At 35.8% G+C, this 26,840-nt stretch overlaps 2 protein-coding genes across 2 annotated transcripts; both read left to right on the top strand.

Moving 5' to 3' along the window:
- Window positions 1-4,074: 4,074 nt before the first annotated feature.
- GPR33 (G protein-coupled receptor 33) lies at window positions 4,075-5,094 on the top strand. Its single transcript, XM_004682113.1, has one exon. It carries the CDS (start codon window positions 4,075-4,077, stop codon window positions 5,092-5,094), a length of 1,020 nt encoding a protein of 339 aa, XP_004682170.1.
- A 10,780-nt stretch (window positions 5,095-15,874) lies between these two features.
- On the top strand, window positions 15,875-24,448 carry DTD2 (D-tyrosyl-tRNA deacylase 2 (putative)). Its single transcript, XM_004681954.2, has 3 exons — window positions 15,875-16,081; window positions 19,449-19,518; window positions 23,781-24,448. Exons 1-3 carry the CDS (start codon window positions 15,971-15,973, stop codon window positions 24,104-24,106), a joined length of 507 nt encoding a protein of 168 aa, XP_004682011.1. The 5' UTR covers window positions 15,875-15,970; the 3' UTR covers window positions 24,107-24,448.
- The last annotated feature ends 2,392 nt before the right edge of the window (window positions 24,449-26,840 follow it).

Raw genomic sequence — 26,840 nt, forward strand, 5'->3', positions numbered from 1 at the left:
TTATGATCCTGCTACAATAACTTTTCTAAAAAAATTTGGAGGTTTATATTCAATACTATAGGAACCATTTTTCAAGAAATGGGATATTTTGGATAATCAACTATTCTGATTTATGGAGCATTATCAAAACTCTACACATGAATTACCAACCTTCAAAGAAGTAACATAAAGCATCAGTAGGTTTCCCCACCTGCCATAATGCAGGCATTATGGAGATATTAATGAGTCAGATATTTAGCCCTCACAGAACATCATTTTCTCTGTTTAAATGTTTGCCTTTGTGAGGGAAAAAGACATGACTTTTATATAAAGCTTTTGGTATAAAACAAATATTGGATAAACATCAGTTCCCTGACTTCTCTATTTCTTTACCTTCTCCAATTTAAAAAAAAAAAATTATTGCTCTATATAACACAATTTCCTGTTTTACCGATAAATTCTAAAGGCACTTAACAATCTTACTGTGCCCTAGGCCTTCCATATGAGTATCCATTCTTACTGTGTTCTAGAGTGCTAAAACACTAGGTAATAGCACTTACTGTATATAACTAGTTCATGGGAGAAATCTAATAATTCCCCATGATTCCTAATTTGCATCAGTTGTTATTTTTGTTATTCAGTTCTGCTAACAACTATTAAGAGTCTTGTACAAGTAAAGTTGATCTGACGGTGCCTTTATTTTATGGTGAAAAAAAGTGTATTTCGAATTAGCCAACTGTATTTAGTTTATATGATCTTGGTTTTGTTGGTAACACCCAAAGCATCCTAGTCAGGAGCCAGTGGAACATATGCCATCTTCTCCCTCCAGTCCAGTCAGGGTGCTGACCTTGACCAGTCAGTGCCATAGAGCTTCCTCACAGCCTGTGTGGTCTGGTGCTCGCTGGCCTTGACATCCACCATGAATGTGTGCACTGTTGTTTTCTATCTCCTTCACGGCTGACTCGGTGTTCAGGGAGAACTTGATGATGGTGTGCAGGTCAAGCTTGTTTCTGCTGGGAGCACTCTGCTGAGGAGATTTGGGTTGCCTTTGGAGTGGCAGTGCCTTGGGCCCTTGAAAGGTGGGTAACATGTTGACCTTTTTTCTCCAATGGCTGCAGATAACTGCTTTCTTGGCCTTAGTTTTTGCTTTGGCTTCAGCTTTCGGTGGGCAAGGGCTTCCTTCTTTACTTTCTATGCTATCTTCATGAAAGGGGTTTATGTTACTTTATAGGGGAAGTTGTCCACATCAAGAAGAGTTAGGCTTTAGGTATCTAAACAGATGCTCATAAGCTGTTATGTAAATTAATTGTTTAACAAAATCCATTTTTTAAAAACAATTCAGTGGTCTTATTTTTGAGTGATTTTTCAAAAATGTAGAATTCATTTTGTAGTAGTTTATTTTTTTTTAATTTCAAGTGATGTAATTTAAAACTTAAGTTGTGTTTTAAAACAGCAACAAACTGTATTATATTTTGCTGTAATTAACTGAATAATGTAAACTTAATTATTTTATCATGGTTTTAAAATTTTTGCATATTTGCTTTATCTTATGCTGCTGATTTTTTTTACTGAGTTTATAAGATTTCATTTATCAAAGCAACTATTATGTGGAGACTTGCTTAGATCATGAATTATTTAAGATTATTACAGGTTTTTTATTAGAATCCCAAGCTTTATTTCTCTTTAGCATTAATATTATTTTATCTATAGTGTCTCTATTTTTTTTCTTTTAAGTAATTTTTTTTTTTTATTTTGGAGGTGCTCTAAAATTTCCATGATGCCATTGTTTATCAGTTATGCCACATTTACAGGAAGGATGCTGCTGGTTCTATCATAGAAATGTCTTCTTCCTTTCTGCTGGCTTAAGGATTTTTCCAATCCCTCTCTGTCCCCCTTCCTTGTAGAATATCTTTGGCTTATAACTGCTTGTTTTTGTTTTGCTGTGTTTTGTATTGTTATAACAATACACTTTCTTTTCTCAATGTCTTATTTGGTTCTCTGAAATTCCTCCTGTAAGTGAAACCATTGATATTGTTCTTTTTCCTTCTGATTTATTTTACTGAGCATAATCCCTCAGGTTCCATCCATTTTCCTGTGAATGGCATGAGTTTATCTTTTTTTGATTGCTAAGTAGTATTCTGTTATGTGTGTGTGTGTGTACATATACATATACATACATGCATATATATATATACATGTACCACATCTTTTTGATCCAATCATCTAGTTTTGGGCATTTGGGTTATTTCCAAGATTTAAATGCAAGTAGTGCTATAATAAACATAGTGGTACATGTGTCCTTTTGAATTATTGTCTTTGTGTCTATTGGGAGATACCTAGGAGTGGAATTGCTAGATTATATGGGAGCTCCATTTTGAGCAGTTTGAGAAACTTCCACACAGCTTTCCATAGTGGTTTTAATAGTTTGCATTCCCACCAGCAACGTAGGAGATTCCTTTTTGATCACATCCTTGCCAAAACATTTGTTGTTAGTTTTTTTGATATGTGCCATTCTTACTGGTGTGAGGTGGTACCTCATTCTGGTTTTCATTTGCATTCCCATACACCTGTTGGTCACTTGCACTTTCTTTTCAGATAAGTGTCTTTTAATTTCTTCTGCCCATTTCTTGACTAAATTCTTTGCTTTGTTTTTGTTGATTCCTGTGAGCTCTTTGTATATCTTTGTGATCAGTCCTTTATCCATTGTATGAAGTGCAAAGATTTTTTCCCTGTCAATAGGGTGTCTCTTTGTCTTGATTAATGTCTCTTTCACTATACAGAAGCTTTTCAGTTTGATGTAATCCCATGTGTTTATCTTTTCCTTCATTTTCTTTGCTTTGGGTGAAGAGTCTTTAAAGATGTTATTGAGATGTATGCCTTGTAGTGTTTTATGTATATTTTCTTTTATATATTTCATGGTTTCAGGGTTATGCCCAAATCTTTTATCCATTTTGAGTTGATTTTCATGTATGGTGAGAGGTAGTGGTCTAGTTTCATTATTTTGCTTATGTTGGTCCAGTTTTCCCATCACCATTTGTTAAACAAAACTGTCCTTGTTCCAGTGCATATTCTTTGCTCCATTGTTAAAAGATTAATTGTCCATATATATGTGTGTTTAATTCTGGGCTTTCTATTTGGTTTCTATTTTTGATGTTCAAATTAATCTGATTTTAATTCCACATACAAAATATAAGTAAGACCTTGGAGGAGGCAGTGCTTTGTGTGATTGTATAAATATTATGTTTGCCATTTAAAAATATTGTCATTTTAAAGAACAGATACAAAATTGTATACTAGCTATAGATACATAGCTAGTAAAATTACTTGAGGGGTGTTTTTTATTGTTGTTTTATATATTTGCCATCTATTTTTTTTTAAATATATGTGTATATTTTTTTTTTAAAGATTTATTTATTTGTTCATACAGACCTGGGGTACAGGCCAGAGGCTCAGGGGCGGTGAGAGGCTTCACCAGAGACAGAGTGGGGAGCAGAACAGGCAGATCGACGAAGTACACTGCTGAGGGGAGCAGCGGGCGGGTCAGGAGAGGTCCGCCACGCCATGTGGTCACCTCCGGGGCAGGCGGGAATCGAACTCATGCGGAAGCGGCTTTAGATTCTCAGTGCTATGCTTTAACCCGCTGCGCCACCAGGGAGGGCCTATTTTTAATAACTCACAATAAAGAAACTGTGAGATATTTAGTCATGCAGATTAAATGACCAAATCAAAGCATATGTAGGAACACTTCTTGGTAATGATTAACTCTACCCTGAAATGATGGCCAAAGTTATAATGTGTGTTATTTACACTTCAACCACTTATATTAGTAAATCTCCAAAGATTAGCCACATTGGTTTGTTTTTATTATATATTTTGTATTCACTGTATTCCATTGCTGTAACTATGTAGTCCTTTTAAATCAAAACTTTAATTGCAAAACAAAGGATATTGTTTTTAAAGATTTTGTGAATAAAGCTTTAGAGGAAAAACATTTAATATTGTCATTTTGACCCTGCCAATGCCAAATTTTTAATTTCCATATTTAACCTTTTCTTTTTTGCTTGTTGTTTTCAGTTTCTCACTCCACAAGAAATTATGGAGCTGATCAACTCTACTGATAACAACCTTCATGTCTCTACTTCACAAAGAAATAGTACTCATTTTCCTTCAATTCCTGTCTCAAATACGATGGCTGTCCTTTTTTTGTTCATGTCATGTATATTCGGTACAGTCACCAACGGGCTTTACATGTGGGTGCTAAAATTCAAGATGAAAAAGACTGTTGGTACTCTTTTATTTTTTCATCTCATTCTTTCGTATTTTATTTTCACATTGACCTCGCCATTTATGGCTACCTTATTTCTGAAAAACAAGCACTGGAGCTTTGGCACTGTCATGTGCAAAGTCATTAACAGCACTTTATCTGTAGGGATGTTCTCCTCTGTTTTCTTTCTCGCGGCCATCAGTGTGGATCGGTATCTTCTCACTCTTCACCCAATATGGTCACAGTTGCACCGGACCCCACGCTGGGCTTCCAGCATTATCCTAGGAGTCTGGGTCTCTGCTATTGCCCTCAGCATGCCCTCTATGGTTTTCAGGGAGACACATACTGACCTTAAAGGAAGAGTGACTTGCACGAATAACTATGCTGCGTTTAGTAATTGGGAAGGCAAAAAATCACAAACATTGAGCAAACAAATTCATACAGCCCTTTTCATCTGCCGCTTCTTGCTAGGCTTCCTTCTGCCTTTCTTCATCATCACCTTTTGTTACAAAAGGGTAGCCAACAAGATGAAAGAGAAGAGCCTATTTAAATCCAACAAGCCCTTCAAAGTCATGGTGACTGCCATTATCTCTTTCTTTGTGTGCTGGATGCCCTACCATGTATACCAGGGTTTAGTTCTCACTAAGACCCAATCACAATTTTTAGAGTTGCTTCTGATACTTACAATAGTAACCACTTTTTTCAATACTGTTTTTTCTCCCACACTCTACCTATTTACTGGGGAGAACTTCAAAATGATGTTCAAGAAGTCCATTCTTGCTCTGTTTGAATCTACATTCAATGTCGAGTCTTCAACAGAAAAGATACAAAATTTAAATTCAGAATCCTAAATTTAGATTCTGGATTGGAGAGCAAACATGAACTCTTGGTCAATTAGCATCACCAAAGATTTACCCTCTGATTTTGTATAATATATTCCCTACTTAGAGAGCTGTCTAGGCTTACTATCATAAGCTTTATTAATATTAAAAGGACTGTAATCAATAGGTGATACTGCAGACATAATTTTTCCTCTCATTGCAATCAAACATGATATAATAACATTTGCCATTTTCACCATGTGTAAATTTCTGTAGCATTAACTATATTCACAAGGTTGTGTGTCAGCCACTACTATTTAATTCCAAAACCTTCCATCGTCCCACAGGGAAACCCGATAGCCATTAAACAATAATTCCTTATTCTCACCTTCCCTGTCTCCTCATGCCCTTCAATACCTGTCTCTAGGAATTTGCTTATTCTAGATACTCCCTATAAATAGAATGATAAAATACTTTTGTACCTGGTTTATTGTACTTAGCATAATATTTTCAAGGTTGATCCATGTTGAAACATGCATCATAATTTTTTTACAGCTAAATAATACTTTGTTGTATATATGTCCAACATTTTGCTTATTCTCTCTTCTGTTGAACAACATTTGGCTTGTTTTCTCCTTTTGACTACCTTGAGTAAAAATATTATGAGCAATGGTGTGCAGTATCTGAGACCTTGTTTTCAATTATTTTGAATTGCTGTTTCATATTGTTGATCTGTGTTTAACTTTTGGAGAAACTAGCAAACTTTTCCGTAGTGACTAGTAACATGAATATGTTACACACCCACCAGCATGGTATAACACTTCCAGTTTCTCCATACACATCCTCACAAACATTTTTCCTGGTGGCTCAGCAGGTTGGAGCGCTGCACTGCGAAGCTAAGCGAAGCCGTGGCCTTTTCAGTGGGAGTTCAATCCCCTCCAAGGTGATCCACATGGCATGCAGACTTCTTCTAACCTGCCCGCTGCTCCCCTTGGCAGTGTACTTGGTCGATCTGCCTGCTCTGCTCCCGACTCTTTCGCTAAGTGAATTCTTTCGCTGCCCCTGCATCTCTAGCTATACGCCATTTCTGTATGCATAAATAAATAAATCTTGTTTAAAAATGAGAGTCAAAGTGATTTACAATCTTTGATTTTTGAGGCTATCAGAATATCAACCCATTCACCTGAATTTTCTGTCACAGAATCATTTAGAAAACAGAAGTTTTTCTTTACTTAGCTAGCATCTAAGTTAATGATAAGGGCAAAATTTAACATTGAGATAACATGGCACTCATCTTCTCATACCCATATTAAAGTATTGTTTTAGTGGTAAATATGAAAATATCATAAATGTCTCTCTTCAATACCTATAGATTAAAATTTTCTCAGAAATATGGGGTGAAGACAGTTATAAATAATAATAGACCTAGGTGATGTGCTCTCCTATTTAACTTAGAATAGCAATAACACTGTCAATTTGTCTTCAATTTTTGTTTCAGCACCTAAGTTATCTAAGACACATAGTATCACTGATCTATCACCTTTTATTCAGTCAGTTATTTAATTAGTTTTATCTGTCAATAGGTAGCAGTCATAGAGTGTTCTGTCTACAGAGTTTAATTGATACAGAATGAAGAGATTTAGGTCACAATGCACACAGCCCCTAAATATTCCAGTTAACTTTGCATAAATCATTCCAGGTCACAGGCATTTATTCTACTCAGAAAGTCCCAAAATGGATATTAATTACAAACAGTTACAGGAAGGAAGGGAAATTAACTTTCATTACTAACTTTTGGGGAAGGAGAGTATTATTAGTAGTCTGATGTCCTAGAAATTCTGCTAATTGATTTGGCCTCCATGCTTTGCTAGGCAACAGAAGCTTGGTCTCTTAATGCTAATATGAAGGACAAAAATCTTTAGATAGTGAAAATTTTCATAGTTGGCCCCTATTTCAAGCTTTTTGGTTTCCTAGAAAGGGAGAGACAGTACTGAAGACCAAGCTGTGACTCAGTGTCACTACAACTCAAGGGCTAGGTACTTCTTCCTAGCCACAGAAGGAAGCCTTCAGTCACACTATTCCTTTTCTATCTTATAAACAACTGCTATCCAGGAAAAGATGCTTAACATTAACTCAACATGGACAATCACAATATGTGACTTGAAAAATGACTAGGTATGAAATGACTGAGTGTACATTGTGGTCTAATTCTCATTATTCTCTATCAATTAAACTCTAAAGATGGAACAGATACTGATTACTGTCTATTCCTCAGTAGAGTTGAACCATATTTTTATTTCATAAATATTTATATCATACCTATACTCAGACTTAATTTGAACTTCTTTACAGATATTCAACTTGATCCAACAGCAATCCTGTGACTACATCACACACTATTATCCTTATTTACAAACTACAAAATTGAAGCACTTGCCCAAGACCATATAACAATTGGAAGAGTCATTATTATACGACCAGGTAGCCTAATACCAGAATTCAGCCTCTTCACTACCATAGTCACTCACTGTCTGAGATCACTGCAAGGAGGCAAGCCAGATCTACTTAATCCTAGACAAACTAAAAGTCACCTTCTTGATACAAAATCAAACAGAAGTGCCAACAAAATGTCAGCATCCACATATAAAGTGTAAAAAGTGACACTTTATAATAATAATAATGAACAACTATAGCCAGCAACATTTTATGGGGGTGGAGTGGGGAATGGGATTAAAAATGGGGGAGGCTGGTGGCGCAGCGGGTTAAAGCACAGCACTGAGAAGCTAAAGCCACTTCCGCATGAGTACGAATTCCGCCTGCCCCGGAGGTGACCACATGGCGTGACAGACCTCTCCTGACCCGCCCGCTGCTCCCCTCAGCAGTGTACTTCGTCGATCTGCCTGTTCTGCTCCCCACTTTGTCTCTGGTGAAGCCTCTCACCGCCCCTGAGCCTCTGGCCTGTACCCCAGTTCTGTATGTACAAATAAATAAATCTTTAAAAAAAAAAATGGGGGAGGAAAGTGCACTGGACTATGGTGATGGCACACGGGTGATTTGGTAATGGAAAGACCACGGGGACTACAACTGAGATGGAAAAGGGCACAAAATGATGTAAAAATAAACTATTATATTGCTTTAAAAATGACATTTTATTTGTAATTAGGAGATTTAAGTGACTTTGCCTGTAACTTAACTTTGCCTTTAACTTAACTTTAACTTGTTTTGGGCTTCAATACTTATTCTATAAAATACAAATATCTTCAAGTGACATTATTAATATAAAATTGCTTCTAAAATATAAAACACTTCATAAATGTAAGACATTACTATGAAAACACTAATTTAAAAAAATGTGCGCCTTGCATTTATTATAGTACTAGTCACCTGTACATAAACACACACACACAGTGGACAAAAAACAAACAGATGGAATCTTGCCATTTGTGACAGCACAGATGCATCTTGAGGTAATCATGCAGGTAAATAAAATCAGTAAGAGAGACAAATACTTTACAGTTTCGCCCATTTGTGGAATGTAAAAGGCAAAGCAAATGAACCAGTAGAACAAACATAAAGATTTATACTCTGGTGTTTACCAGAACAGAATCAGGGATATGGGGTTGGGGGTGGGGGGGGGGGAGGCTGGATAAGAGGGGCTGACTGGTTGATGGTACATGACAACCAAGCAATTTGGTGGTGGGGTGGTATGAAAAGTTCAGTTGCTGAGATGAGAAACTGCATACCTGAAACCTATACAGTGATCTAAACTAACACCACTTCAATAAAAAGTAAATTTAAGATATTACTAAGAGGGTTTTTTTAAAAAAGATACTTCAAATTTTAAAATAGGGTATAAAAATATGTTTCCTAAAATGTTATTTTTAACTTACATAGGTAACTTTTATTTAAGCTACTTGTTATAGCTGTAAGTGATTTCACCAACTTCCCCAGTATTATAGTTTCTTGGATTCAAGAGGTACATGTACAAAGAATTAATGGATTTGCTTTTTGGAACTAGTATGTGGAGACAGTATTTCTAAACTCTTAGCATTCAATTATGTAATCACACTTCATTACTGCAAATTCAAACAGGCTCAAGAATAGAATACAGAGTGATTACAGACATGTCTCACATACAAGCTCAAGTTCTTTCCTCAAGACATGGCATTTTGTGGGATGGAAGTGATATAAAATCAGATGGTGTGTACAACACAAAGGTGGTCTCATACCTGTGAAAACTGAGAGTAACAGTGATTTACCAGTGTAGTCTACATACCAGGCACTATAGTAGGCTTTAAGACTAAAACAATGAATGAGTCACAACCCCGATCCCTAAGGAAGTTAATGTGTAGTATAGTTGTCTGAATTTGGCTCCAAATTATAATTATGTAGCATACTTTTTTTTTTACCAGTGTCTTGGCATTACCAAAGTCAGTTAAACACAAAAGTTTCTTGGGGTAGTAACCATGTAAATTTTAAAGTTTTCACATTGACTCTAAAATCCAACAAGAATTAGAATGCCCTGTTTAGCATAAAAGAAAAAAGAGGCCCTCCCTCGTGGTAAAACTCAGCACCACGAAGTTGTGACAACTGCTTCACCATGAGTTTGATCCCCAGCTGGGGAGGTGACCCACATGTACTGGCAGACCTCTACTGACCTGCCTGCTGCTCCCCTCAGCAGTGCACTTCCTCCATCTGCCTGTTCTGCTCCCCGATCTGTCTCTGGTGAATTCCCTCACCACCCCTGCACTGTTGGCCTGTACCCCAGTTCTGTATGCATAAATAAATAATCATTAAAAAAAGAAAGAAAGAAAAAGGAACAAAAAAGTCATTATAGTGCAAGGGAGTAAGTGCCACCTTTTGGGTAACATGGAAAACCCCACAAACCAGTCTCGACCAGTCAGAGATTTTCCAGATGAACCCTGCTGAATAGTATTAAATATATAAAGAAGAAAGATAATATAACATGAGACCACAAAAGCCTGAGAAGAGCACAGAGCTATACAGCAGCGCTATACAAACTTTGCTGCAAACCCACCAAGGGGTGCGCTGACCGCTGACCGCTGCCTTTGCCCATTTCCCAAATGTAGGAGACTTAGAGACTCGGAGACTCGAGAGAATGAAGCAGGAGCCTGGGGTCTGCAGTCCAAAGTCTGTTTATTAGGACCGCCCATGGGTATATATAGGGTCTGTACTTCAGGGGAAAACAGTAAATGCATGTTTCTACCTGGGGCTTCTCGTAGTGTCTGCTTGAAACAAAGTAGTGGGCTGCAGCTATTTGCAGGACAGAGTGCTTTGTGCTCTGATGACTTGTTCGTTGACCTTACTGGGGAGTGAGCTCACCCATGCACATTAGCCAGGGCAGACAGTTGCACTTGAGGTCCTGCAGAGTTAGCCACAGAACTTGAATATGTATATAAATCACCTAATGATCATGCTAAAACCTGCTTTTAATTCAGTTATGCTGGAGTAGGGCTGAGATTCTATATTTCTAACAGGTTCCCAGGGGATCTATTTCTGGTGGCCCAGAGTAAGAAAAAGGTATGATTGGAGCAGAGGTGTGAGAAGTAGGCAAGGCCAAAATGGGCTAGAAATGTCAGCCAAAACCAGATATCCAAAAAAAACCCTGCCAAGGAGTTTAAACTCCATTCTAGACTTTATCCTGAGAGCTTTGGGGAGTCACTGAAGAATCTTACGTCAAAAGTGATTAAAATTAGATTTGCATTTTTAAAATATCACTCTGGCTGCCATGATTGAGAGATCCAAACTTGAGGTGAGTGATCAAATGGGGACAATGTTGCAGGAATCCAGGGAACAGATGATGTGTCCTGAACTAAGAAAGTGGAAGTGGGGATAGTGAAAACTAAAGATCTTGTCTAGTATATTCTTCAGGTTGAGGAAGAACCTGAAGGAAGAGGGGAAGATTGAGGATGACTCCTGTATTGATTAGCTCTTTTGGTTGCAAACAATCGACTTCATCTGGCTAGGTTTTAACTAAGAGTTGATTTACTAAAGGATTTTTAAGAAGCTTACAGAATTATTGGAATGATTGGAGAAACATTCAAAGCTAACCTTCCAGGCTTAGTACCCAAACATGCCACAAAATATCCACTTCAGGATCCATCATTGCTGTTCTCTATTTCAGTAAATAATACGAACTGTTACTAGTGCTGTCACTGAGCCCAAATTTCTAGCAACATTGTTTTACTGCAACTGCTACACCACCAATACCACCTGTGCATCTTGAACTCTGCTGTATCTGAAAGTTCTGCCAATACCAACAAGAAAATGTAAGCCTTATGTGGAGCCTACTTATTCACATGGCTCACTTCCAAATTCACTCTTAAAACGGAGGCATCTAGTTGGCATGGCTGCATCCTCACCAAAAAGGAGGGAGGGAAGCTGGGTTCTGATTTCTTCATGGGCAGAAAAGGAATCATCAAAATGTGGGAATTTTCCCAAATAAAATGTGGATGATGGATAGAATATGACATTCCTGTCTTGGGAGACAGATGATGATGCCATTTACAGAAAAAGAGGACACTAGAGAAAAAAAGGTCAGCTAAAGATAATGAGTTGTCTTGAACATAGTAACTTTCAGGTGAGTAACAGCCAAGTAGGATATTTGTGTTTGAATATAAGGAGATGGAATACTCAAGAGATTAATTTGAAACTTACAAACATGTACATATATTCCTATTTCATTCAGCCTTTACTAAAGTGTCATCTCATCATGAGACCTCCCAACCACCCTACCCAGTTCTGTTTTAATCTGTCAATAGTTGTTTTTCTTAATGCCCTTTACCCCAGCTGACATTATATTAGATTTATTTGTGCATTATTTGTCTTTTTCCACTCTTTACAATAAGTTCTATGAGTATGGTTTTGTTTACTGTTATATCCACATTGCTTCAAAAAGTATTTGGCAATTGATAGTTGCCTGATATCTATGTATTGGGTGGATGGATGAATGAATGGTAACTGAAGCCAAGGGAGTGGAGAGATAGCCTCAGGCAGGTGTGCTCAGTGAGAAAACTGAGGACCAAAGTTGGGCCTAAGGGAAAACACCTTCAGAAGTAAGCTGAGGAGTTGGTCCCATGTAGGAAGCTTCAGAAGAGCTTTCAGAAGGAAAACCTCGTCTCCTGTCAGGGAAGACAACTTTTCAGGACATAGGGCATGTGGAATGGCTAAGAGGAATGAAAAATGCCCACTGAACTTAACCTCTAAAGCGTTTCAGAAGAGTAATTACCTTAGGAAGAGAAGCATAATTGCACTGTGCTGAGGAATGACTGGAAGGTGAGAATCCAGAAGCTCTGAGTGTAGCAACTCTTTTAAACTTAGAAAATGGACGAGGAATTCCCCCTCCTTTCTCTTCCCATAAAAAGTAACTCACACATTGTACCAATAAGAGATTAATTGGTGTTAAGGGACTGCATTAAAATGCAAATATACCTTTTAAGAAGGTTAAGTTTCATTCAAAAGTTAATGGAAATTAATCAGCCTCATGGCAGCAGCGTGCAGCTAAACACGGGACTCAAGAGTTTCCACTTGATTGTAACCTAGTGGAAGGAAACTTAGAATTGGAAGTTGAACCAGGAGCAAATTTGGGAAACCCTGAAGGCATAATATGTATGAAGAAATGCTATAAAGGAGAAAAAAAACTGGAAGGTGTTCTGAAGTTTTAGTGGTTTCTAAGAATAAAATTGCCTAGATGTGGAATGGCTCTGAGAATCCAGCTTATGCCAATTTTTTGAACCTCATACCTTCTTCTCTCTCCAATTGAGGCCAGTCATGTCAGCTTGGTTTACTTTAGGATTTCTAGGAGTGGCTCCTCTTATACATCCTCTTAGTGAACATGTTATAAACCCCAACTGAAAAGAGTTGCTTATACAAGATCATCAGTCCTAAGGATGGGACTTATATTCAGAAGTCTTTTAATTAATTTAATTAATTTAGTCCCAGACCTTGCATGTCCATATAGGGGGCCTTTACCTGAAATATAAATGCAGCCATGAGCTCATGTGTCTCCCTACGTAAGAAGTAGGTTCACAACAAAATACATATCTGTAGTTATCGAGCAGATACCTTTGGACATTTTAACTATAAGTTGTCATTTAAATCCATCTGTGTCTTCTTTTTTCAGTCTTAAAACATGAGCAAGTGTCTGAAGCCAGAACTCACATTGGTCTTTCACACATTACTTTCAAATGCCCTGGTAAAAGACTAATGCTCATAGTAAATTAATTAAAAGACTTCTGAATATGATCTTGGTACCCAGGTTAGATCATTGGGGGAAATGTACTATGCATATGATAGAATCGGCATCTGTGTCCTAGAAACATTTTTTTATTATGAATGAATAAATTAATACTCTAGTTCTACTCCAATATTTATGTGCATTTTAGTTAGTATGAACTAGTTTCTCAGAACTTTGATCACCTGTCTAAGCCTGAAAAAAGTAAATCTCTTGAGTTTTGAAGTAAAAGGCTAGGTTTCTTCTAGCCTCCCCTAAATGAAACATCTACTTCTTCTGACTCTACCACTACTGACTAACAGACTCCTACATAAAACTTCAAAAAGAGACTTATTTTAGAGATAAATCTTAGGAAACACTCTGCTTATTTCACAAACTATGAAATAGACTATAGTTGTCTTTCCCCCCTCTTTTTCTTTACTAAGGAAAGGAAGCTCGGTATCAACTATAAAGGATCTTTAGAAGTGGTTCTCAGAGTTTTCATGTTTATGAAATACTTCTGAATGTTACTCAACTTGAATGAATTAAGTAATACAAAACACCTCTAAATCAATTATTGTGCAATTTCAAAGGGCACATAATGCATTCACAACTAAAAAACTAACTATATGGTCCCCTTTCAGCTATGTAGCTGTGTACAAACTAATTCTGCCCATAAAATTATTTCTTTACTCCCAAGGCAAAGTTCTTATGTTCCAGTGTACTACCACCTTGTTTAGAGCCAATGTAATTCTGTATTTTACCTTTTACTTCTAATTTGAAGCAAAGTATACAACCTGTTCCATCTCAACATTACATAAGGTGGACATAGTTGTTTTATAACAAAAATTAAAGTTATATATTTGTGAAAGCTTTGCTACATACTGCATCATCTCAGCAGTCCTGACAAGAATCATCAACCTATTTCCTTGTTTATTTCCCTCATTGCAGCTTATTGACACAATGCTATTTTCTTTACCCCTAGTGCCTTATTTTCATTCACATTTTACAATTGTACTACATGTGTATGTCTTGCTTCTTAAATTCTTTGTGAAAAGTGACTAGATGCTCAAAAAAGTAAAACAGGAAATACTTTTAAGTGTTTACTCTCTACTGCCATCTGAAGGTAGAAAGCAAGGTTAAGTGAATTGTAACATTATTACTTAACATTGATCTCCAGGAGATCCTCATCCAAAGAAACTAAACGTTTAAAGTAACTGGTGATTTTTGAAAGGCTAAACATTACCAACCATATTTCATCTATTCACAGAAGGGTTTCCCAATTTCCTAAATTAGAGATCTGTGGGAACCAGATGCCCTACTTTCAAGAGACTTCCTTGCTTCCTGCACCCATATCTAAATAGACATCAATGTCCATTCTTATTCTGGGTCAAAGGTGAGGTCCTCTATGCTAAAATTCCTCACTAACCCTGTAAATGTGAGTCTGGGGGTGAAAGAGAAAAGAGATTCAATAGTTACAATAGCATAAAGGTGCAGCCATTAAGCAATGCCACTCAGCTGTGCTGTACAGACAATATCAACAAATGTAGGAAACTCTGCAATGCAGCAATCAAACATAAGATTTCTGGGGTTTTGTTGTAGTTGTTTAATAAAAATGTGTAAGGCAGGCTGCAAAGCAACTGGCAAACAAGCTGCTTCAATTCTGTGTAGAAAGGAAGTTGATTATGCATGGATTATTTTCTTCAGTAACACTAGTTTGTATGGATAGCAACACTGACAGTGATGTCATCTTCTAAAACAACAGACATGAATGTTTAGGCATATTGTACCAACTGAGCCCAAATCAATGACCTGGGTAATTCAATCAGGGTAAAACTATTATTCCTCTTCTAAACCTTCCAAGCCCATAGAAAAATAATGCTAATCGCATGCAAGTTCAAGGAATACGTTATGTGGGAAAGAAAGGCAAGCCCTTGTTTAATTTTATTTACATTCTAATACAGTATGTGTAGGATGTACTAATACAGTATGTACTTACAGGAAACACATAACAGAATTTGATAACATGTACATCAGAATGTCATTTCCATTTTGTGTTAGTAACACGTTAAAAATATATATTAACAGTCACTTTCTCAGATAAAATGCCTAGCAAGAATGTTTTGTAAAGGCCTGATTAACAAAAGTGTGTTCACATGACATAACAACTCATTTCCCTGACTGCTAGGTCCAAATGATTTATGATGATCCTGGTAGAAGAGGCAGGGTTGTTTTATTAGTTGGGGTTAAAAAGAAAATTCTGGGTGATTTAGAGCTTTTCCATCTTCATTTGTGTTGTGGTTCCATTGACTTAGCCTATTTACCTATTTTGACAATGTGCACAATATGAACTTGGGCTGATTAAAGTGTTTTCAAAGTCTGGATAGAAGACCCACGTAGAGAAGGGCTACAAAGAGTTGTTTTGTTTGTTTGTTCACTCAGTTAAAACCATGTACAGAAAACCTGCAGAGTTGGGTAGCTTCTGCAGAATGGTTAATGAACTGTTTTCTGATGACGTTATATCCGGGACAACAGAGGCCCCGCCCCCTGGGGCGGGACCACGGCGGTATGGGCGACTAGAAGCTGAATCCAGTCTCGTCTTCCCAGCGCGCCGGGGCCGGAGCCTGCGCAGAGCGGTGCCAGAACCCAGCGGATACCACGCTGGCTCCAACTATGGCTGAAAGCAGCCGGACACTTCAAGCTCGGGCGCTCCTGCAGCAGTGCCTGCACGCCCGGCTGCAAGTACGCCCCGCGGAGCGGGACGCAGAGGCACAGTGGGTGGAGGTAATGTCGGTCCCGCAGCTCCTGTTATGCTAAGAGGTGCAGGGGTTATTTCCGTGTGTCCCGAGTGGATGACGTGGTGTCGGGAAAATATGTGCAGCGAGGGGCTTCTGGCCAGTTCCCCCCAACACCACCCTCGGTCGCCCTCCTGGCTGCACTTGTCAGTCCCGTACCACTGGCCACAGTGTCAGCGTCGAGGTCATTGCGGGAGACCAAGTCTCCTGTCTGGTAATACCGCGGGAATTTGAACTTCCCTCACTCTTGATTTACCTGAGCCTCTACGTAGTCGCACACATCTCGGTTCCAACGTAGATATTGCCACGCCCTTCACTTTGGTGGGGTGACTGGTGGCCTGCTCTGGTTTGATTGGATCTTGTAGGGTAGATTTGTTGCTGGCGTTCAAGGTCTGTTTTGACTTGTGCCCCGAATCTCTTCTAATTCCCTCTTAATGTTGACTTTGGCTAGGTGTTAGCAGTGAAATGAGATTCTCCAAGAAACATTGTTTCCCCAAGAAAGTTGAAGAACTTTATTTCCAACTAGAAACAAAGACTGCAGCTTGTATAATAACGTTGCATTGTTATCGAATACATTTCCTCCAATTATACCAGTGATTTCCTTACACTTGTATATTTTTAAGACAGCCTGCCCCCAGTCCATGCATATATATATTATATATAGCATATATAGTATATATATTATAACATATATAGTATATATGTTACTATATATAACATATGTGTTATATATGACATATATTATAATATATGGCATATATATACTATATATATGTTATATTATATAACATATATATAAATAAAATGCCCTTTAAGGCCTCTGAAATACTTTTGAAGAAAGTTGAAATTTTTTAAGATTAGTTTAAAATTAGACTTCAGGAGATACTCAGAAGCTAACGTGGGAGTCTCATTTATTCATCTTACTTGTCAAAAATCTGTTCCAGATCTAGCATTCTTTTATATTAATATAATCCTAGCATTATTTCAGTACCACCCAAAATTAAGATATATGGATCTTAAATCAGAATCAGTTACCTTGCGCTTATTTGGAAAGATTCATAAACATATAAAAATCCCAGTATTTTTCTTCTCCCATTTTCTCTCTCAAAAATTCATGTTTCTTTTGTGATTTTTTTTGGGATCTTGATTTTTCTTTCATTTTTTAAAAATTTTATTTTTTATATATTTACAATGCTAGCTAAAGAATTGCCTATTTTTATGGTTGCCTTATGAAACTATAAATCATAAACTATTAATCATTTAGAGTTCTTCCATGCTGCTTTATCTTTTTATATTCAGCATGCAATATCTTCTTATGCAAAATTGCAGATATTTTATTGCAGCCTTTCAAAAACTATCATCTTGTGTTTATAAACTTTAAAAGCTATTTAAAAATTTCCTCTTCCACATATGACTTAATTAATGTATGGAACTGACAAGTAATTAGATGGTGCAAAAGTAAATTCTATCCTCTTTCCTAAGCATCCTCTTCCCTATTATTAAAAGTTCTTAAGTTTCTTTAAAAAATTGTTTCAATTGTCAGAAGACTTGAAAATTACTTTTTGTATTCTTAGTTTCATTCATTTAGATCTTTGCTGTCACAGACATATTTTCTTTGTGGGAAGGAACGTTTTAAAGCTACAGTAAGAATATTTTAAATGTTTTATACCAAAAGAAGCTACAAGAGAAGTGATTCTGACTGAACAGCAGAATTTGTAGGTGACTAAAAACTTAAAATCTATTATTGTAATAAACTAAAAGAAAATACCTTAGTGAGGAGATAGTGTGTCAAGTGGAAAGAACAGGTATCTGGTCCTGCAGATAATTACATATTTAATTCTGACACACTGTGAGTGTCCACATAAGAATATGCTTGAGATAGTGGCTCACATGGAAACAATCCCAATGGAAAAAACATGTGAGGTGGTGCAGCTCTCTCTTTCTTTCAGCCTGCTAACTTATTATAGGTGTTCCTTAGAGACCCTTACTTGTCCCAGAAACTTGTTGTCCCAGAAACACAAATGAACTTTTAAAAACTTACTTCTTTTCCACGTAAATCAGGTATGAGTAAAGAGCTGCATTTATACAGTCTTAGAATCCTGTTCATGTTACACATAGAGTCTGTTATATACATTTGAATATGAATGTAACTGAAAGATTGGTTGAGCCCCTGTCATGTGCAAAACAGTATGTAAAGTGCTTTGCGAGTTAAAATGTGAAATTTATTTACATATTCATTTAATAAACATTTATATAGCTTTTACCATGAGCCACGCACTGTTATAAGTACTTTCCAAGTATTAACTCATACAAATAACCTATATTATAACTCTTGGAGGCCCTCCCTGGTGGCCAGCAGGTTAAAGCACTGCACTAAGAAGCTAAAGCCACTTCCGCATGAGTTCGATCCCCGCCTGCCCCGGAGGTGACCACATGGCGCGGCAGACCTCCCGCTGCTCCCCTCAGCAGTGTACTTCATTGATCTGCCTGTTCTGCACCCCGCTCTGTCTCTGGTGAATCCTCTCACCCTCCGCAACTCTGGCCTGTACCCCAGTTCTGTACGAATAAATAAATCTTTAAAATAACTCTTGGACTCAACAAGGTTAATATCTAAAATCAAAAATTTAATTATTCATAAAATCAAAACTTTAATGATTCACTAAGCAAAATCAAAGACATTTATCAACTGTCCCTTTTCTAGAGTGTTTCTATCTGACAAGTACTAATAAGGAGCCATCCAAGTCATATAAAGTAAATAAACTTATGTTCCTGATAATAGACAACTTCATGATGTGGAACTTGGTTATCATAAATGCAATTTCAAAGGCCTTATCACTATATTCATTTAAAGCATTAACAACTAACAAAAAATAACTGAAGAGTTTGCTGGAGTTTATTGAAACTCTTAGTTTAATTATCTACAAGTAAATGAATTAGGAAGAATAAATAATGATGAATGTCATGATGTATTAATCACACTGTTGTTGATATGTCAGCCATACCTAGTAAATGTGAATTCATTTGGAGTTGAATAAATATGGCCTGAGTCTGTTAGCCTTGTAGGGAAGGAAGCTAGTTCATGGTATTAATAGTTATGATTAGAAGTAAATGTTTGAAAGTAGAACTTGTGTTCTTAACTGCTCTTGGTTATATATTGGACTTCATTTTTTATAGAAATTATATTTGAGGTAATTGAAAAAGATTTTGTTTTCTTACATAGTTTCCAAATCTGTTGTAAGAAACTAATTTTTCTACCTGCAGTTTTAACCTCTGTGTAACAGTTGTGAACTAGTATTTATTTAGCTTTGTATCTACATAGACGTTCTAGTATGTGTTTACTTGATGATTTCTTACAGATTCAGAGAGGATTGGTGATCTACGTGTGCTTTTTCAAGGGAGCTGACAAAGACCTTCTTCCCAAAATGGGTAGGTGTTTGATATTGTTTCTTTGTAAGAATAAGACTGAATAACAATATATTGATGAATCAAAAGGGGGAAAAAAGCACAATTTTTATTATGCTGATATGTTATAATAAATGATAACTGTATATTATTGTTAGCTTTAGCTATTTATATATTCCACAATTTAAAGTAAGCAAGTATGATTCAGTACATTCACACACACACATTCACACAACACTAAGTTTTCACCAAGGATATACAAACTAGTTGGAAGCAAGGTACCACATAGGAAGAAACAGATGCTACATTTCTTAATATAGTCTCTCTTATCTCCCGGAGTCCCTAACAGGGGCATATAGGTGACACTGTAGTTACAGATATGGAATCAATTCTGGACAACTCAGGCTTATATAATTATTACAAAAGAACTTACTTTTACCACTTAGGCACTGGTTTGTAGGAAATGTGTATAAATATAAGATCCTACAGATTCTTGAACCAAGCTCAGTATCATCATAACCAAACCTCCTCCAGAAGCAAAGCAGTTAATGTTCAGGTATCTCTGAACAGTAACTTACCTGCCTGCAACTTCCCAGGATCCTAAGTAGTTCATAACCACTATACATTCCTTGTGATAATAACATAGGTTCAGACATATTGTCTCCAGACAGTATTTCTTAAAATAATTATGCTCCCCCCAGCCTTAAATGATGACACTATCCCTAGGGTTGGAGACAAGTTATATTCTCATTAGCAAAGAACCAAGCCCATGGTTGAATTAGTAAATTTTATATATTCGCACACACACATAATTTATATGTAGTAGAAATAGGCCACTGTAACATGCAAAAATTAATCTGGAAGAGCGTTAAGTAAATGGAACTCAATGGTAAATAAGGATCAGCTTAGACCAAAAAACAGTCCTTAGAGGGAATTTTATAGTGATATATCCAACATGTTTGCAATGTTGTCAGATGATGAAAACTAGATTTTTGAAGGGATTATAATAGGTAAGGGTAGAATGCCTGTAACTAGTAATTCGAAATCCAAATCCAGATGCTATTTGATAGAGATCTTTGATGGATTAAAGGGGAAAATGAAATGAGGGCTTCTGTTATAGAGGATAATTTGCCAGGTCTTTATGCTTGAAAATTGGACATCCTGTCCATTTCCCTGAGTTGGTTTTATATATATATATACACACATATATGGTAGACATCTTCAAAAACCAGGAAGATAAATTTTGTCATTGTGATTTAAAATTGATTTCCTAAAGTTAATTTATGTATTTTAAGTAGATGTTAATTACAATAAGATCAAATGCACCAACAAAATCCAAACTGCATTTTGCTTTGCAATGATTAAATTCGTGTGCCATTTATGTGTAAATAAGTCCATTTTAAATACATACATAAGATTGTGGTGAGTTGAAAACATCAAAAAGATCCTTTTAGTAGTCTTAACAAAAACAACTGTATACATGTTTCTCAATAAATATTTGTAACTCTAAGAACCATATTCTGTTGGTGTGAAGTATAAACAAAATGAGATCTTCAATTTTTGACAAGTGTTAGCTCATACTTCCCTATATTACAGGTAACAAAGTAAGCCAGGGTGATGGGATTCTCTTAATTCCCACCTCATACTTAATGTATGGATTCAGATTTTCCAATCAAATATTGGTACATAAGTCTGGGAGCATGGCAACCAGTTATATTCATAAAAGTCTGAAATTGCATAGCTAGCATAGAAATATGCAGAATCTTTCTCAGGTCCTCTTCAGTGTATTTGAACTGTGTTTCAGGTACCTGTCAAAGCTTCACTTCCCATACAGCTAATTAGAGATACCTGATTGATAACCTGTTTTAGGATCTTTGCGTTTCCAACATGCCATTAATTCATTGTCTCATTTTAATTCTACTTACTGATATTTGTATTATTTGTTTCTACGTACTTATATCTACATATCAATAGCATTAATTGAATTCTCAATACAACCAGTAGAGGGAGGTGTGTGGAAGTATAATAAATTGTACTTAACTTCTCTGGCCGGTTACTCTAAAATTGTGTCTTCAGTCTGTCACTAGCTGTAAGCCCAGATAGTAGATAGTGATTTCCTTTAGACTGATGTGCTCTAGAGAGTTAAAGTTTCCTTAGATGCAATCAATAAGTACCACTGGCTTTATAGCAAAGTTCTGTAATAGAGAAGATTAGAGGTATTTTAAAGTAGATGTTAGTTAAGTGAAAATTGATAGTACTTAATGTATAGTTAGGAATTGAGAGTTCACCTTGGCAGGTTTTTACCAGATTAATTCCCTGAATCCTTTCTAATATTTATTGTAGACCCTCTAATATTGAAACCATTGACTATCCCCCAGAAAGCAAGCCTTTTCAATCCGAATTATTGGACAGGAGAGAGGCTTATATCATTTCTTTTATAATTTGTTCTCTTAGGACCTTTCTTTATAAGCCAAAGTTATTTATACCCTCACTATAGGCAGGGAAGCCCTACGGCTATTTATGTTAAGCACTTTTCTCTTTTTGGTTTATTGTTTTGAAGATGGTTAATGTTATAAGGGTTTTCTAAGTTTAGATTTTTATCATTATAGATTTCATGGTGATTTCACACTTATTAACAATGAATATAATTTCATAAATGCCATAAAAATAATACCATATTTTCTTGTATGCTTATGAAGATCATGCCACTTAACTCTATATCTTTTGGTTTATTTTTTTCAAATGTAACAATGAATGTCTGATGATTTTTGTTTTCATTTCTATCTTTCTCCCATGCATTATATTTGCAAAATTATTAGTCTGTGTTAATAGTGCCTTTGAGGTTATGAAACTGCAAAATCTCTTGGTTTGTAATAATGTTGAATTTAGAACCTTTGTCTTAAATTAGAACTTTAGGCAACAAAGTTTAAAATCCAATAAGATTTTTATATGTTGTTCTCGCTTATGAAGCAGAATTTGATGTGACGAGGATTTATTATGGTCTTTCTCCAGTGGAATTTGCTTATGAAATACAAGAAGGAATAAGAGATTAAAATTTCATGTATCTCTCTGGGCAATATTTTGAGATTGCAGAATACAGTTAATTCTTCAGTCCCTTCTCTATAAGTTTGTTGGTTGATTTTAACTGCCAAGTCAGATTTAAAGTATCATGCCATTTTCTACAAAATTTACCTTGTTTTTCATACTCATGTTATATAACTTAGTAAATAAGTATAAAACTTTAAACACAGACTTTGGGTTGGAAGCATGAGACAAATTTTTTTAATTTATTTATTTATTACATCATTCTTCATTTTGTGCACTTTTTTCATCTTGGTTATAGTCCCCATGGACTTCCCACCACCAATTCACCCATGTACCATCACCAAGGTCCCGTGAGCTCTTCCCATCCTATCCCAGTTTTGATCCTATTCCCAACTCCACCCCATAAATTGTCTCTGGTTTATAGTTGTTCATTGTTTTTCATATTTTTCTTTATTCCAATTTTTTTTCTTGGTCCTTTACACTCTTGCTATGAGTTAAATCATTGGTATTTTTCTTTTTCTTTCTGACTTATTTCACTAAGCATGATCCCTTCCAGCCCCATACATGTTGCTGCAAAAAACATTTTATCTTTTTTGATTGCTGAATAATACTCCATTGTATATATGCACCACATCTTTTTAATCCAGTCTTCTATTTTTGGACGTTTGGGTTGATTCCATGTCTTCCCTATTGTAAATAGGGCAGCAATAAACAGGGGGTGCAGGTGTCATTTTGAATCAGTTTTTGTGTCCTTTGGGTAGATGCCTAGGAGTGGGATTGCTGGCTCATATGGAAGCTCCATTTTTAGCAGTGTGAGAAATCTCCAGCTTCCCATAATGGTTGTACCAGTTTGAACTCCCACCGCATGGTAGGAGAGTTCCTTTCCCTCCACATCCTCACCAACATTTGTTGTTGCTAGTTGTTTTAAGATGTGCCATTGTCACTGGTGTGAGATGGTATCTTAATTTGCATTTCCCTTATTACAAGTGATGGTGAACATTTTTTCATATGCCTATTGGCCATGTACATTTCTCTTTGGAGAAGTCTCTCTTTAGCTCTTCTGCCCATTTTTTGATGGGGTTGTTCACTTTATTTTTTGTTGAGTTTAATCAGTTCTTTGTATACTTGTGATCAGTCCTTTGTTATTAGACAAACTGTTTCAAACATGAGATTTTAGACTAACTAGAGATTGCTGATTTGTTTGTTTTCACTTCAAACTGTTTTCTTTCTTCCCCACCCAGTTAATACTCTGTTAAATGTGAAATTAAGTGAGACAGAACATGGCAAGAACGTTTCTATATTGGATCTACCTGGCAGCATTCTTATCATCCCTCAAGCCACCCTAGGGGGGAGAGTAAAAGGAAGAAGCATGCAGTATCACTCTAACTCTGGAAAAGAAGAAGGGTTAGAACTTTATTCCCAATTTGTGACTCTATGTAAAAAAGAATTAACTTCTAACAGTAAGTGTGCTGAAGCTGGTGTTGTAGTAGAACATGGCACTTATGGGAACAGGCAGGTGTTAAAGCTGGATACCAATGGACCATACACACACTTAATTGAGTTTTGAAAAACTAAAGTTAGTTTCTACAGTTGTTTTCTAGTATAACATGACCTGGGCTGTATTTATGTTTTATTCTCCTTCACCCTGAATGTATAAACGTATATAGCATTTTAGACAGGATAATCGTGAGTCCCATTTATAACTCTATAACCTGCTAATTGGATGACCTCACTAGCTCATCTAAACTGGATCTCTATCACCTTTCAATCTGTCTTCTCTTAAATATCCATTCAAAAATTTGAAAACCGTTTTCTGTTCATTTCATGATCACTGTGGAAATATTCTCAGATAGCTGTTTTTAAGTATTTTGTAATGAAGAATTTTGTTCAACCAAGAAAAATAAATATCTTAAACTCTCAAACATGTGCATATATAATAAAAAAATAACTACTTATATTAAAATTAGATAAAACCCAGCACAAACCAATTATAATTTTGTTCTGTTTACTTTTCAATTTTTCTTTTTTGTTTTTGAATGAAAGATTATGTGATTTACTATTTCAGTAATATGAAAATCTTAATATAGAAATGGTATTGTGTTATATTTCCAAGGATAAACAAGTGTTATAGATTATTTTAAGAATCTTTATTTTTAGTTCACATTAGAATAAGGTATAGGATTAAAAGTTATTTTTATTTAATAAAAACTGATTTTCTATACTGGGTTAATATTCTGTTTTTCATTATTTTTGACTATTAATTTTATTTCACTTTCTGTCACTGTCTTTTAAAAGTCATAAAATTCACAGTAGTTCATAATTTTTTAGGAGTTCTTTTCCTGTTGAGTTTGATTGTTATGAAAAGAAAGATTTTTATTGAAACTACTGGAAAACAAGTTGGCTTGTTCATTTCCATATTATCTGTTTAATTATTTGGAGTCATACCTTATTTTCTTATTAGTGAATGAATGAACTGAATGTGTGTTCCTGAAATTAATCTGTTAATTCATCATTTGATGTTATTTGGAAATGAGGCTTTTGAGAGGTAATTTGGGTTAGATGAGATTATGAAAGTGAGACTATCGGGATGGAATTGGTCTTTACAAGCAGAGACACCAGATAGCTTGCTATTTCCTCCTCAGGACACAGTGAGAAGTGTGTCATTTCTCTGGGGGCCACATGTCAAGAAGAAGACGATCACTAGAAACCATTCAGGCTACAACTACACAAAAGTAAATTTCTGAGTTTAAGCCACCCTTTGGTATTTTGAAGGACAGCCTGACTGACTGATACAATGATAAAGTTGGACATCTAATAAGTTAGACTTTTCAAAGTCAAGAGAAATACAGGAAATTGAAAAAGTAAATGAATGAAAGGTAGTAATCAGTTTCTGCAAAGTCCTATGGCTTGATCTAAAAAGATATTTTAAGGAGGAAAGGTAAAATAATATTTCTAATTACCATAAAAATGAAATTAGTTTGAACAAGCATCTTAAGTAACTGCTAAAAATTCCTTTGTGTCTAGTAATTTCTCTAGATCTGTTTACGTTCCTAATATACTTAAGGTTTTTTATCATCACAAAAAATTATATTTTCTCTCTATCCTTCCTGTACTATTCTATTTTGGAGCATGAGAATCAATAACTGCCATGGTAATGAGCCCACTGTCCTTAACTTTTGCTTTATTGATTCACAATATACTTATTGAAATGTAATAAACTATTCATAAACTTGCAAATTCCAATTTCTTAAAGCTTCTCCAAGGAAGTGTATATGTCTTTCAAAAGGTTATGTTTTATCTATTTTAAATCATTTTGATTTTCTGTCTAGGTGAAATGCTGACTCACAGCCCTAGACTGCTGTTTTATAATACAGGCAATTCTCCTTAAAATTTTTTTGTTTGAAATACTTGTAGAGAATAATAATTTCAAGTACATGAAATATTATTAAGCAGAAGGTTACTGCCAACTTTGTTTCATTTCCAAGGAAATGAAATAAGAAGGAAAAGACAAAAGAAATAGTAGATAGGAAAATAACTATACCTTGACTTTCTGTAACTCTCTGGCCCAGTGTGCTCAAAGAACTTTCAATAAATATATCATTTAATCTTCACAGTATGTGAGAGTAGTGTTGTGAAAGTAAGATAAGGTATAGGTAATTTTCCCAAGACCATATAATAGGGGGGAATAATTTCTGTTATTCTGACTACTTGTGGTGAGAGTTGTTGAAATTAATTGCCACCTTGCTTCTGGATTTTTTGGTATAAGCAGTTTCTGATAGGAAAGAACTACTAGAAGACAAAAGTAACACTCATTCTAAAGCCACACATTGGTAGCAAAGTTAAATATACATTTATTTTGATGGTTTCCTGATTGTTCTCCTTATTTCTCCAATCTCTGGAACTCTTCTTGTAGAACATCTGGGTAACGTTCCTACATCATTACTTTCTCTGATATTCCACTAGTCATAAACTAACTCTTTAATCCAGAGAACAAGATCTAAACTTGCGAAGTTGACATGGAGTTCCTCCATACTCCTTAGAAATGAATGAATCTTTTAGAAAGAATAGTAGAGGACCAATGTCAAAATGTTGAAGAAAACATGTAAAGAAAAGGCAATGGATGGTAAAGCCAGAGGGTACTATAAAGAGCCAGAAGTTAATAATTGATAGTTTTCCAGACGTAAGCAGTGACAAAGCCAGTGACAAATACTGGAGGGAAAACTGGATAACACAAAGACTGAAAAGTGAAAATTGGGGATAATTTTGCATAAACTAGCTGAAGAATGGGGGAGAAGCAAGAA

Source organism: Condylura cristata, unplaced genomic scaffold (assembly GCF_000260355.1).
Source record: "Condylura cristata isolate star-nosed mole 26May11 unplaced genomic scaffold, ConCri1.0 scaffold00013, whole genome shotgun sequence".
In the NCBI taxonomy this organism is placed as follows: Eukaryota; Metazoa; Chordata; class Mammalia; order Eulipotyphla; family Talpidae; genus Condylura; species Condylura cristata.